Raw genomic sequence first — 15170 nt, 5'->3', positions numbered from 1 at the left:
TTATATATATAAATTATATGTGTGTGTGTGTGTGTAATCAACATGCCACTACAATGTTTACTACACTATCTGTAAAAGCTGTTTATTTCCGTACCCTCAAACTAATTTGCGGAGTTACAAATGAATTACGTCCAACTGAGAAAAAAATTACATCCTAATGAGTTAAGCTGTTTCATAACAAAATAACGTTTGTTTCGAATATTAAAAAACTTAATATTTGACATCAACCCTTTCGTGGTCCAGGGTCAGTTTATGCTTCACTGGGCACATTTTGCATCCCCAGGGACAAAGAGTAGTGCTATATTTAGTGGTCAGTTGCCTATAATTAGACCCAGTTTGTAAATACTACTTTCTCTAAAAGGAAAAGATTTCTTTGTAAAGGCATACGTCATCTAGGTCACTAAGGGGTTCATAAAGGACAGATGCTCCATAAAATTCATAGGAGGACAGGAAACATAAAGTGAAATAAAACTTACTTATTAAAGAGTTCTTCTCTGAAGACTTGCAAGCAGATTCTGGTTAGATTGATCGACATTATGCAGAAAGGAAAATTCTGGAAAAGAGAAAATGAGAAATTTGAAAATTTGAACATGACAGTACAAAAAAGTCAAAACTAAATCCTGAACATCTATTAAAAACAGTATTTTCTTTAATTAAAATACCAAATAAGTTAGAAAAACAAGATGTCCTCAATGTATATCTGCATTGTTATAATCTAGGAGGAACAAGCAACACAGCCTAGAGTTTTTCTTTCAGCATGCAGAAGTGCAAAGATGTGTTATTGAGAAAAACGTGTGCTACAACAAACTTTGATGTACAGTTGAACCTGTGTAAGACGGAATCGCAAGGGAGCCAGAAAAAAATTCCGTCTTAGACAGGGGAATGTAGGGGGAGATGGAGGTTGGGGGGGGAGGGGGGTTGGTTCAAAGGCCCAGCCGGTGGGATCAAAGATCACTTGTCCGATCGGCAAGCAGTGGTCAAAACTTCACACCTCTCAATTGCTATCCTGTCTGATAATGACATGCGTCAGTCTTACTTGTCCAATTACCACCAGTGCTTGCTTTTCATAGGACCACTGTTTCACCTATTAAAAACAGAAACGTTTGAACATCTCCTTTGCTTCCACCCTTAGCCCCACCCACCAATGCCACCCCTCACTGCCATCAATGTAACAACGATTAGAGGAACTCTTTTCTCGGCTGGCCATGCGATCAGGGCGGCAGGCATTGGTCAAACTAATTTCACAACTCTGGCTTCTGGCTACCCAGGAAAGTTTACGTGGTGGCTGGTGACTCGAGCACTCTCACGGGCAGTCGTGAGATTTCCCAGCCACACTACACTGACCATCTGCATCGCTCAGGGCTCACATGAGGGGTAACATCTACCCTCAAATTGCACCCCTACTCCCCTTCCTGACCCAGTGGCTTGGCCATAGCGTTAAGTTTAGAGCTGGTGGAACCAAACTTGCGAGATTTGTTTCAAATCAGGGCTGAATGGGCAAAGCATTTTCCGTCTTAGACAGAGGTGAAACCCTCGGAAGGGAGCGAATTTTTTTTTCCGTTTCCGCGTTGGAGAGGTTTCCATTTTATACAGGTAATTAAAGAGGAATATATCAAGGGGGGAGCGGGGAGATTCCGTTAAGGCAGGTTTCCGTTTTATACAGGTTTCTGTTAAGGCAGATTCGACTGTATATGTTTATATTTGTCAGCGCTGCAATTTTACAAGTAGTAATTAATTCACATGAAGGATGAAAAAATGATATTTTAAATTCAAAAAACTTCAGCTGAAGCAGTTTTTGATACAGTCAACCCTGCTTTAACAGAAACCTGTGTAAGACGGAAACCTGTCATAACGAAATCTCCCCACCCCTTGATAAATTTCTCTATAATTACCTCTATAAAACGAAAACTTGTCTAACGCAGAAATGGAAAGAGAAATTCCTTCCCTTCTGAGGGTTGATACCTGTCTAAGACGGAAAATGCTTTGCTCACCCAGCCCTGATTTAGAACAAAACTATCAAGTTTAGTTCAATCGACTCTAACCTTTACACAATGCCACCAGGTGAGAAAAAGGAGTAGGGGTGCAATTTGGGGGTAGACATTTCCCCATCCATGTGAGCCCTTAGTGGTGCAGATAGTCAGAGTGGTGTGGTGTAAAGCTGGATCCTGCTCGTCAAATCTGAGAGTGGCGATTCGCGACGATTCAGTCGGCTTCAAAGAATCGCGAGTATGCGAGCGCTCGTGGAATACTAAGTCTCGGGCTCGTATGCATGAAACGGAACAGTTTCATGTCAATGTCACTTCACGAGTCCCACTCTTGTTGTCCCGTCATCCACTTCGCCCCCTGCCCTTCGTTCCGCTGCTCTACTGACCTTAATTAGTGACCCCCATAAATTAAACCCTCCCCCATTGATTCGCTAAAACAATGGCTCCATAAAATTCCTTCAGTCTATTGGTTGGAACCTGTTCATTTTGTTTTTTAATAGGGGGTTGGACTATGCCATCTTTTGTAAAATAAGGGGAGCCATACTAAGTGTTCCGTTCCGTTCTTGCGCTCGTGACTCGACTCATGACCCAGCAGTATGTTACAAACAAGCCACATAACAAGGTGGTGACAGCGACAGGGGAGTGAATCGGGAATCGGAAGGCGATACTGTTTCGTGTTCCGCTGAAAAGAATCGTAAATCGCGTTCCGCAGGCAAGAGTGGCGATTCACATCCGTTCTCGCGCTCGCGACCCAGCTCTAGTGTGGTGTGAGCGTGAAATCTCACTAGTGCTCATGAAAGCGCTCGAGTGATGCTACAGCACAGAAAACTTTAATAAGAAGCCTGAATCTAGAAGAGTGAAATTAGTTTGACCAATGCCTTCTGCCCTGAATGTACATCCAGTTGAGAAAAAAGTTCCTCGAATCGTTGCTACACACACAGGAGGGATGGCATTGGTCGACTGTACTTATTACACCAAAGGGTGGGGTTAAGGGTGGAAGCAAAGGAGATGTTCAATCATTTCTGTTTTTAAAAGGGCAAACAGTGGTCCTATGGAATGCAAGTACTGGTGGTAATAGACAGGTATGACTGACGCACACCATCATTAGAGAGGCTAGGATAGCACTTGAGAGGGGTGAAGTTCTGAACACTGCTTGCTGATCAGACAAGCGACCCTTGATTCCATTAGCTGGGTCTCTGAAACCCCCCCTCCATCTCCCCCCAAAATTTCCCCGCCTGAGATGGAAAATGTCCAAGACGGAATTTTCTGGCTTCCTTGTGATTCCGTCTTACACAAGTTCGACTGTTTATAGTTTTAGCAGTCACTGAAGTAGGTTGTATCAAGCCATGTGTAGTCAACAAAAGTTAATACTGAATGAGTTCTTCGAACCAGTTTTCATATTCAATAGCCATTGTGTTGCTATTTGAGTCTCAAGATATCAGTACACAGGTTATCATCACAAAAACATTTGTATTTAAGGTTCTTGAATTTTTCTAAAATCTGACTTGCATTTGATCCTTTCACTATTGAACATTTATAAAAGTGGTAGGTTGTTTTGTCTGTCATAGCATTAAATAGGTTGTATAATTCAAACATTAAGTGAACGTTACAAAATAACAGACAGTACTTGTGTTGGGTGTAGAGACAGCTTGTACACATCTCTTGATAATTGCTTTGTGCTTGCATCCCGAAGAAAGAACAAGATGTGCAGTAGGGCCAGCATACCAGTTCCCCTCAAATCTGTGGCAGGATCCCTCCCTGGAAAGAAGATGTAAAAGTAAAAGCACTTCACAACATACAGGTAACTGACGCAGGGTCATGATGTCTGACCTCAAAAAGAACTTTTTTCCCTTTTTTCCTGTGACCTTCACAAGCTTTCTCAGAGTCCAGAAAATAGCTTTTAGTATATCTATAAAATCAAAGTTATCTGATATTTTTAAAATGTACAACATGAACAAGTATATGTGCTACTGTCAATTGTCAAAACTGATAAGGACATCCAACTCAGACTATCCTTTTCAAGCCTTTTTCAGAGAGAAAAGTAAATCTTACCTTGAAACCCTATTTCCTCCCAATGTCCACCAAACCTTTGGCAGTCAAACTTAGACCCAGTCAAACATCTGTACACTGTCTGCAATACATGGATGTGGCTCTGATTTTCATTATCCATGGGCGCTGAAAAAGGGCAAAGATAAAGTTTGTTCTTACCTACCAACTTAAAGAGAAGTCTTAACCAAATACAGCACAGTATGGTTGCTCTGACTGCCATAACAGCAATAATGAGTACATCAATAAATTATATAATGCTACATAAAATGTAATAGGCACATAGCAAACACCCATATAGCTAACAGATTTTATTGTCCCAATTTTGTTTGTACATTACATTCTTTGTATTTCAAACACATATATATATAGCAAAATTTGTACATAAAGAAAGGACTTTTTATTCATGCCAGTTCCACTATGTGTATGCTAGACTGTAACTTGTTTCAAATAAACAGCATCACATCATCTTCCTAAATAGTAAGGTGACTCAAAAAAGAGCATGGAGGTAAGTTTGAAAATAAGTTATTTGGATTTTAAACAAAACTTTAACTCTATATCTCCGGCAAGCTGCTCCCAGCGGTTCATTGTCGGAACCACTGTGTCAGCAAGCTGGTCAGTGGCTCGGGCACATTCCTTTACAACGACGTCGATATCAAATTACTTCTCGGCAATTGCCGAAAACAGGTCTCTTTTATCAGGATTTCATTCATTTGATGAAGACCTGTCAAAATAGGTTCACTTGCTTTGATTTGCTTACCAATTTAGTGACATTTTTTGTCATTTTTAGATAAGCACCAAAAAAGGGCCCTGGCATAGTGGGTTTAGCCTACCTCCCTCGGAGACAAAAAGTTAAGGCAATCTTTTCTTGCCAAAGAAGCACTGGAAATTGAAAGAACCTAGATCTTAGGACATGCCAAAGATTTCTTTAAAGGAAGTAGGAAAGTCTGTTGAAAAAAAAAGCATTTCATTAGAAGCACTGCAAATTTTTAAAAACCTCTTACTTGCTGCAATGCAAAAAAACAGATCTCTTTGTTCCAACAAGTCTTTGTGCAGCTTTGGTGGTCCAAATAACAGATGGGAGAATGCAGAGAAGCCTTTCCTCTCAATGTTTGTCTTTATCTGATCCTGTCAAAAGATATAGATGTTAACATGCTTATAAGTATAGTACAGTAGTCTCCGCCTAAGATCCCGATGTTCGGGAGCAAGGACAATGCGGGATCTTAGGCGAACCGGGATCTTAGCCAAAAGGTCAGGGGGAGGAATCCACAGCCACTCATGGTCAGGCCCAAAATCTGCACAATGATCTCCCCTTACTTTAAAATGAACTGACGTGACTCTTGAGCACTAAGAGTTCTTTTAAAGTCAGTTTTTCCCTTTTTCTTTTCTTTTTTTTTTGGGGGGGGGGTTGGGTTCGTTTTGTTTTTGTTTTTGTTTTTTTCTGGGGTGGGGGGGTTTGGGGGCGGTTAAAAAATACTGTGTCAGTACTGTCAGGTGGGAAGCAGTTGGCTTCAGGCAATGCCCCCCATCAAAAGGTACTACTATCCCTCTCTAGACACTTTTTATTCAGGGACTTAGAATGTGTGGGGATGTCTACAGTATTAGGGGCTTAGACAGAGGAGGAGTGGGAATTCGTATTTTTGAAGGAGGTGATGGTGGTCTGCTTTTTTGGCTACAGGTGTGTTCAAACACTGCTGTCTCAACCGCCTCAAACTGTGCAAGGGTTTGTTTTCCCCTGTCTTTCGGAGGAATTTCTTAATTGTTATGGCTGCAGATGTAAGATCTTTGGATGACAGCTCCTCTGCCTGTGGGTCTGTTTTCTTCTCGTCTTCATCAACGTGGTCTGTGTTGTCAGTCTTCTGTTTTTTCACAGCTACAACCAGTTCTGAATCTGTCAGTGTCCCGCAGATTTCCAGGTCTCTGTCTTGTTCCACAAGCTCATAAAATTCTTCCTCAGTCATGTTTTCTGGCACGTGCACACTCTCTTCGTCTGGAACATCTGTTTGGGGCATGTTGCTGAACCCAGCTTTTGCATAGCAGTTAACGATCGTTTGTTGAGTTACTTTTCCCCAAGCTGTTTTGATCATGAAGATGGCATTGAGGAGCGAAATTTTCTTGGTCATTTCTGCCGCTTTAACTGATCCATCAGAGTCCAATTCCATAAAGATTCTACTGTTGAGAAGTAATCTGTAGTGTCCTTTCAAATTTCGGATAATTCCCATATCCATGAGCTGAATCATTGAGGTAGTGTTCGGGGGCAGAAATCTTATTTCAATGTTGTTCAAGTATAGGTTGTTTTTGTGGGCAGAGCAATTCGACTTTGCAAGATGCTCCCTAAAAATGCCGGCATTCATCCATGCATTTGTAGAATGCTTATACAGAACAGGCAGAGAGCTGATATCTCTTGGAAAACACCATGGCTGTCTGGACTTGCCAATCACCATTAATTTCTCTTTTTCCGTCCCTGCCATGTTTGCACAAACCAGCAATGTAATTCTTTTCATGGCCTTTTTTCCACCTTGTAGCGTTTCCTTATTGAATGTGTAGCCTCTGTCTGGCAGTCCTCAGTAATAAAGACCTGTTTCATCTGCGTTGAAGATGTCGGTAGGGCGGTACTGTTCTAGCAACCGTGAAATTGTGTGGAACTTGAATTCTTCACTTGCTTCTGTATCAGTTGACTGTTGTCCCCATACTCTTTCTTGAACTTCAATCCCCGACGGCTCTTGAAACGATTCAGCCATCCATCAGAAGGTTCAAATTCATGCCCAAGTTGTGCAGCCAGCTCCGTTGCTTTTGTTTTCATAAGAGGTATGTTGATCCTTGCATTTTGCTCAAGCTTCTGCTTTACTTTGAGATAGAGTGCTTCATTGACATCTTCTTCTTTAAATGGCCGATTACGCTTCATACAAAGTTTCCCTGATTCTGCTTGCTTTTGCAGACATGCTTGCGATTTAGAAATCTTTGCAACTGTTGTCCTGTCTAGATTATATTTCTTTCCGATCGCGGTAAAGTTTACTTTACTCAGACTTTCCATCTTTTCAATCTCTTGTATGATATCCAGTTTAGTTTGAAGATCGACAGCTTTTCCACACAGAGGCATTTTGTCGTAAATCTCTGTTTCAAGTTTACTAGTGTCTATGATAAATGTCTCTGTCCACACAAGCAGCAGGTGCTGAAGTGATGATCCAAGTGACTGAAAAAGTTTTGTCGATGTGAGCTTGTAACTTATGGCAGGCAAAGATTGGCTAACCTTAATGACCAATCACAATGGTCTTTTTTCAGTTTGAAGAGATATGCCATTTTCACTTTTATTTTTGTCCAATCAGGAATCTCAAGTTCTAGATCGAACAGATTGCTCCTCCCCTGAACTTGTCAAAAATGTATTGCTTTCCATCTCTGACAGAGTTCTCCACCCATGTCATGATGCATCATAAATCGTGTTGTGACAACACTGACTATTTTTTTTTTTAAATGAAAGGCAGGTTCACTGCCAACAGATGACCACATTACACAAAGGCGATCGGACAGTCCACGAGTATGGGCGCCAGTCTCTCTGGGAAGTTAGAGCGCAAAACTGAAAGATGAAAGCAATGGTTGGGGGGACGTAAACGTCCACGAGTTCACTGTTTGATGAAATACAGTCTGACGCTTGCTTGTAGGCCCTCCCCACCTTGTGTGTGATGTAAGATCAGGTGGACGGCTCAGGTGATCGGGGAAAGCAACGCGTCGACGAATTCACACCTTGATGCTATCCCATCTGGAGCAAATATTGTAACCGCTTATTGAGATTAACAACAGGGGTGTGATCGCATTCATGAGAGAGAATGATCCGTGACGTGACGGACCGTACAATGATCGCACATTTTCGCTACTTGAACTTGGTTGATCAGCTTTATTTTTCTTTTTAAAAAAGCAACAAACCAACAACATTTCTACTGATTTAACTCTTTAAATGTGAACGATTTTTTAAAAATAAACTATTAGACAAATTTATATTACTTACTTTGACACTTGAATAGTCTAAACTTTCAAACTGAGTCCAGGCATCAGATATTTCTATCAACGGTTTTGAGTCTACAACATTTGAAGAACCTGATGAAGAACGAAAAAAAAGTTCCAAAATCTGCACTGTAACAGAAATGTAGCCAAATTCTTTCAGTTTTACTATTTCTAAGATTCAATTTCCTAAAAGACAAACAAAATATTGTACCATGCTCTCATTTCTTAATTTCTTACAGAGGTGTATCACCCACAGTAACTGTGACAAAGGTGGAGCCGATTTCTAAAATCACCATGTCAATAAACATAACTTCTACATTCTTTCACTTCCATCTAAGTTGACATGCAATTAACACGCTTCTGCCGAGATGAACATGACAACATTTTTCTACACGACTTTGAGCATTTTCAGCTGAGTATTTTCAAGTTGTATTGATTTCAAATTTTAATTATGAATATTTTTTTTTTTTTTAGGCAGTTGTCACTAAACATGCAGAATATTGACTTTGGAGACTAGAAATGTATTTGTGACACAACAAAGTGGAAACAGGCACTCATTAATCTTCAGGCTTTTCATTAGTAATTCTTTTGATAAATAAAATAGTCATGTATCTTCAATAGAAGTGAAGATGTTTGAAATCGAAGGAGCTAAGGGTCACCTGGTGTAAGAGGTAATATTAGCAAAAAATGACCACCAAAATTTGGTGACTTCCAACAATAAAATCCTCGTAAAAATACATTTAACACATTTTTGAATGGACATAAAAGGAGTTGAGCCACCCCCCAAAATTTACAAAAATCGTCAATTACTCACATTTCAAAATTTTGATGAGTTCTTGATTTCACCACGATGTAACAGATTTCATTAAATGAAGACGGCAGAATTATGAGTGGCTACACCAAAAACAGTATTAATTCTACAGTTGATTACCCTTAATTGTTCCTTTACATTTTATGCTGTCCCCATTTTATGCAAGAAAAATTCTGAAATTATGCAAACTGAGCCCAAAGATGTGAAAATTATGCTATTCTGTTAATTTTAATTAACAAAGAATGGTAAAGGAAAATAATCACAAATTATGCAAAAAATGATCAAATTTTGCTAAATTATGCTGGGTGCATAAAACCACCGGGACAGATTATGAGACTGAAATGATGCTTGATGATGACGACAATGCTTAAATTGATAAGAAGCATATTTCTAATAACACACTTTCTGCTTCATCTTTCTCTAGGTCTCTTTCCAAATTATTACTTAATATTCATTTAGTCTTTAAAGCTTTCTTTGTTCCCCATCTAGGTTTTCTTTCCACATTACTTTATTGGATTCTTTGCAAAAAGAGAAAGCTGGAAAAGGGTTTTTTTCATTCATGGCAGGTGGCCCCGGTTTGGCTTGATAACAGCTGCATTCCAGGCGGCAATTTGCTCTATGTTAGACCCAATTGTCGACACTGGACTCAGTCTCAGCTATATCTCATTAATACAAAAGGACATGTCGGGTTACAGCCCTAACACTATCTTTAATCTATGAAGAAATGAAACTAAAACTATTCTAGGTACGCTCAGTGAATCTCTGTGAAGAAAAGATTCCACAACTCTTGTCCCCAAGTGGAAGGGGAATTATGAATTAAATCTCATCTATCTTATTTTTTCCGACACTCCTCTCTCAATGACAAGCATTGGCAGCTATGAAATTCTCTACCCCATGAATATATGAAATTAATAAAGATATAGTATCATATACGTTATAAAAAATAATCTTCACAAAATGAAACTTTACAAGTAAATGATATACCTATGATAACTGCTTGATAATTAAATACACAATACCTCTCAATTGGTCTCCGGGTTTTGCAAAGCCTGAGGGGAAAAATATTTCGCAAATTAATGAGAGATGACTCTCATGAATAAAGAATACACAACAAAGGGTACGTTAGATATAACAAACTGAGCACTTTATAAAAACTAGAGCAAAAATCGAACTAGAAAATGTTCATTTTAAATGGAAAAGGTTGAGTCTGAAGGTAAACATGTAATGTGTGGAGCAAGAAACCAAGGATTGAACTTTTCGGTCATTCTAAAAGTAACTAATGGTTTGGACTATAATACTTTGCCAAGACACAAAACATCTCAAAGAAAGATTTAAATCCTGTTTTTACCCAATTTGAGCTTTTTTTCCCACTATTTTGTATAGACCTGGGCTTAATGTAAGAAAATCTCTGTCTGAAGAAAGAGAACTTTTAAGAGTAAGACTGTTGATGTTTAGTTTTTTGCCTAGAAGAGATTTACCAGGCTCAACTGTTTGCACATCCTCCCAGTCTTCAGCTGTTGTCACAATGCTCGGTTTGGATGCCCCAGTCTCATCATTATCTGTACTGTCTGGAGAGGATGCACCGTTACGATCTATTGCCTAGTACACAAAGAGAAGAACAACATGCACATAACTATAATTGGAAAAACTTCATAGAAGTAGAATGTAATTTGAAGAAAAGGTTTAAATGCTTACGTTTTCCAGGCCACACATATTATAATACTTTTAAGTGCACGTAGACTGATAAAGGTAATTCCGTGATATGGGCAAATATGTCCATTCTAACTTCTGAATTTCCGATTTAGTACAGAAAAACATAATATTTTTTACTACTTCTACTTTAGTGAAATAATTCTTATGTCTTTATTGTCTTTAAAAGACTATTTCCATCTCTCTGGAACATTTTATAAAAACAACAAAACTTACTACAGAAGACAATATGTAAAGTATTACTTCAAACTTTTGCTATCAAAGGAACAAGATTAACAATGATTTAAAAACCTGTATGAACACTGACCTCTGCTGCTGTGTAGCCAGTCTCTGAAGCACTGTGCGTGATTCCGCGAGCATATTTTCCTCCATCGCTGGGTATATCACTAGGACAGTCATATGAATGAATAGTCGGCTGGGACAAGCTAGAAACACTTATTTCTCCCACATTAGCAGATGAAAATTTTGACCCAGACGATTCAATATTTCCTGTAAAATCTGAGTATGTGAAATCAGAAACAGTTTTATCTCTTGGGGTGAGAATATCTGGAACCAGGTGTTCTGACTGCACTGGCTGAAGATCAATGTCATACTGGTCTGCCTTTTCTCCTGATACTTTCTGGTCTTTTGTGATACTGTTTGCTTCTTTGAAAACGTGTGTAGAAGCAGGGATTTGTTGAGGGTTTTGCTGGGAGGCCAGAGGAGGTCTGTTTGGTACTTCAAATTCAAATTCAGAGTCTGAATCCTCTGAGTTATCATCATTCTTTGTGCTTGGAAACAATGCCAGGGGTGGGATTTCAGCCTCAAAGTCATCAACTTCTCCTGGTTCAGTAGCGGAATCTAAGTCAAGTACAATAGTATTCTCTAAAGGATCCATATGACAAGGGTCGACTGGAATGTCTGTGGTCTCAGAAAGCTCTGCCTTGTCAAGACTATCAACCTGGAAAGAGGAAATGGAAATGTTATTTTTTCTTTAGATTTTTTAATCAAATAATGAATATAAAATCTTATTAAGTATACAAATTGGTAGGTCCCACTAAAGTAAAATAGCTGTATCATGAAACATACTTGCTGAGCCACAGACTACACAGCTGTTTTCTTCTAATCAAAATAGTGAGTAATATAGCGCAAATATAAATGACCTCGAGTACATGTGCTTGAAAACTTCCACTAAAAGCAAATAAATACTGCCATATCCCAACATCAAGCCCCACAGTGCTTACTACTTACTTACTTACTCTCTCCCTATACCATCAGGTACATGAGGCGGAAAGCAGTCAATGCTACGCTTGTCTGACCCTGGTCATGTCCTCATATTTCGGCACATCCAGGCCCTGGGAGATTGCCTCATCTCATATTGTGCCTCTATAGCTTCCAGTTGGTCTTCCCCACTTTCTTTTCCCAGTGGGTTTTAAATACCATGTCTGATGGGCAATCTTGTCTTTGTCATTCTCAGAACATGTCCCAGATAGCTCCACAGTTCTTAGAGCAAACTTAATATTCTCTTCAAACAAATGGGCTAAAACAAAGTTATCTGCATTATCTCTACATTAACCTAGTAGTATAGAATGCTCCAGAGGCTTTTAACAAACAGGGTGTCAATTCCTTTGGAATAAATTCCTTTCAGCCTATCTCTCGTAGATCTGGCTCTACCACATTAAGCTCACAGCTCCAACAAAATGATGAAAAAATACATGTACTAATAACTTCACCATATCCGGTCCCCAGGCTGGATTACCAAAGAGGATGAGCAGGGGGGCCTAGGTCCTTCTCCATGGAAAGAGTATTAACCAGTTATTCTGAATAAATCCCCGACGTCATAGAGAATGAGCCATCTTCTAAAGGATGTAGGACCTGCGGTAAGGAAAACCTGTCATAGGAAGCTACTCAGCCAACGACAATCATTTTCACTAGAACCAACACTACCATCAGAGCACGGAATGTGTGCACCTTGTCCAAAACATGAAAATCAGCACAGTTGGTCATGTACAGAGGCGACTCAGCTTCATCATGATGGGAATCAGAATCAGAGAGCAAGATGTGCTGGCTCTGGCCAAAACAGGCTTGGGTTGTTGCTGTTCTCAGGACACGAGGACAAGAATGCACCACATACCCAAAGATGGTGTCTAATAACAGTCAGAGTGAATAGGGAGCACATGGCCCTCGGATTGTCACAGCATCCTTCCAAACATGAACAAAGAGGATCAACTTGGATGCCATCCACATTTATTTCCTGACAATTGAAAGCAAAGTGAAGATAAAGGGGGAATTTTACTGCGGACTGCAGGGATTGCCCGAGATGGAATATTGGGATTGGGACCTCAATACTAAAATAGGCAGCAACAACAGGGGCTATGAAGAGTTGAAGAGTTTATGGGAAAGCAGGGTCTCTGTAAAACAAATGATTACAGAAAAAGATTTGCCTACATGACAATGCTAGCCACAAGCAGTTTGTTGATTGGATGGAGATCCTTCCACCACTTAAGGACACAAAATGACACTTTGAGACCACTAGACCTGTTAACATAGAAACAGATTGATCACACATGCACTGTGAAGAGGTGTAGCAGATCCCTTCAGGATGTACCCACGAGATGAATTGCTAAAAATGCTGCCTCCTACCATCACCTTCTGACAGCCCAGTTTAGAATAAAACTAAAAAGAAAATGGTTGGGGAATCAAATCAATGCCAGTATTTTAACATCATGCTCTTCGAAGGAGCCCGCTGAAGAACAGAAATGGTAAATCCATCCCGCAGAAGGAGGGACAAAGACAGTTGGAGGGAACATTTTAACAAGCTGCTGAAAAGATCTTACTCAATAAATCAGTTCTGAAAGTAAAATTCTGCACACTGGAAAAAGGGCTACAGCCATCATCAAAATTTCGAAAAAAGGTGACCCCAGCTCAAGCTCTCATTAGAAAAACACCACTGACTTGTCTGAAACCTTCTGCATACCCATGGCTCAGAGAACAGAAGGCACGCAGAGGCAAGGGAACATTTCGCACAGATCACATTGCAAAGTGTGTTAAAGATCATACATTATATTGGAACAGTCTCTGGAGTGGAACACATATTTGTACATCAGCTTCATAGACAGCGATAACGCATTTGACTGATAGGTCATGTAGACCCCCCTGGAAGTTTCTGAGGCATTAAGATGTACCCGAAAAAGATCTCAAACATCATCAGAAAATCATACGCAGGGATGATCTATAGATATAGAGCGGTTTATGATGGACAATTTACAGATGCCTTCCTGGTAAGAACAGAAGCGAGGTAGAGCTGTCTGCTATCACCATTCTTGCTATGTCTGGCAATTGTTTGGAACATGAAGACAGAGACAGAATACACAGTGAACTCTCTGGACACAGCTGGGAGACCTTAACTTTGATGATGACTTGGCTCTTCTTTCACAGACCCAGCATATGATCCAAAGAAGACAAGTACCATCTCTGACTCTTCAGAAAGCTTGGGCCTCAGCATGCACAAAAGGAAGAGCAAAGCCTTCAAAGCCAATACGACAATCAAAGACCCTCAACATACTGGAAGGCAAAGCACTGAAGGAAGTGGACAGTTTCACTTAATTGAACAGCATAGTTGACAAGCAGGAGTGAACAAATGCAGGTGTGAAAGTAAGAGCAAGCAATTCAACGGATAATTTTCTCCAGCTGCAGCACCAACATCAAGATCAGGATGTACAATACCCATATGAAACCTGTTTTGCTGTACAAAGAAGAGTTTTGGAGATCCAGTGAAGAACATGAAGAGGATATAGACAATGGTCAAAAGGTGCCAACAAACTTCTTTGGGTCTGCTGGTCAGACATAAAATTAGTTACCAGAAACTGTAAACGCAAGCTAAACAACAGCTTGCTGACTTTGAATTTGAAGGTAGATCGACCACACTCTGTGTCAGCCTGCAGCAAGCATCACAATACAAGCCTTAACCTAGAACTCAGAAGGGAAAAATAAAAAAGAAAGACCAAAGAACAAGAGGTGATGTGTTGTGAATGTATATATAGGGCCTATGATGATGAAGGACCGGACATTCATGGTGACAGTTGGAGAAAATGGTCCAGGATCAAGATTAAAAGCGAAAACTTCTTGTTAAGTGGGCCAACAGAAAAGGTGAGTAAAGCAAGTACAAACCCCACTGTAGTTTAATAAATAATGAGGGTAGCATTTTAAAAACACTTCTTAACTACAGTAGTCTCCGCCTAAGATCCCACCACTTACGATCCCGGTTCGCTTAAGATCCCGTTGTTTTAGGAAAACAGAATTTTTACTATACAAAAGTCACCTCTAAGATCCCGCTCTGATGGTCTACATTCGGCTAAGATCCCGCATTTCAGATCATAATTGGTAAAACAAAAACCCGGGAGAGCACAGCCGATCAACATAGAGTGAAAAGTTGAGATCAATAAACTGTCCGTCTCGTCAAAGATCAACCACTATCGTGAATGTGATCACATACACGTTGTAAAACTCGATGAAGCGATACAATGTTTGCCCCATACGGGATCAAACCGGGGTGTGAACTGACCGACGCGTTTGTTTTCCCCACGCATCGCACTCACACCTGAGCTCGCCACCTAAGCTTGCATCACTTGCTGGGTGGG

At 40.0% G+C, this 15170-nt stretch overlaps 1 protein-coding gene across 2 annotated transcripts in view; it reads right to left on the bottom strand.

The window, feature by feature from the left end:
• Positions 1 to 15170, bottom strand: part of LOC101848738 — a 24967-nt gene that overhangs the window by 3359 nt on the left and 6438 nt on the right. For both annotated transcript variants that reach the window (XM_005095663.3, XM_013081000.2), the window contains 8 exons: positions 10859 to 11491; positions 10320 to 10440; positions 9861 to 9890; positions 8035 to 8123; positions 5036 to 5159; positions 4038 to 4160; positions 3613 to 3743; positions 477 to 553 (listed from right to left, as the gene is read on the bottom strand). In XM_005095663.3, the coding sequence (XP_005095720.1) occupies positions 477 to 553; positions 3613 to 3743; positions 4038 to 4160; positions 5036 to 5159; positions 8035 to 8123; positions 9861 to 9890; positions 10320 to 10440; positions 10859 to 11491 (1328 nt within the window). The remainder of the gene's footprint in view (positions 1 to 476; positions 554 to 3612; positions 3744 to 4037; positions 4161 to 5035; positions 5160 to 8034; positions 8124 to 9860; positions 9891 to 10319; positions 10441 to 10858; positions 11492 to 15170) is intronic.

Source organism: Aplysia californica, unplaced genomic scaffold (assembly GCF_000002075.1).
Source record: "Aplysia californica isolate F4 #8 unplaced genomic scaffold, AplCal3.0 scaffold00110, whole genome shotgun sequence".
In the NCBI taxonomy this organism is placed as follows: domain Eukaryota; kingdom Metazoa; phylum Mollusca; class Gastropoda; order Aplysiida; family Aplysiidae; genus Aplysia; species Aplysia californica.
The sequence above is the reverse complement of the archived record's forward strand: the minus strand, read 5'-3'. Positions and strand labels throughout refer to the sequence as shown.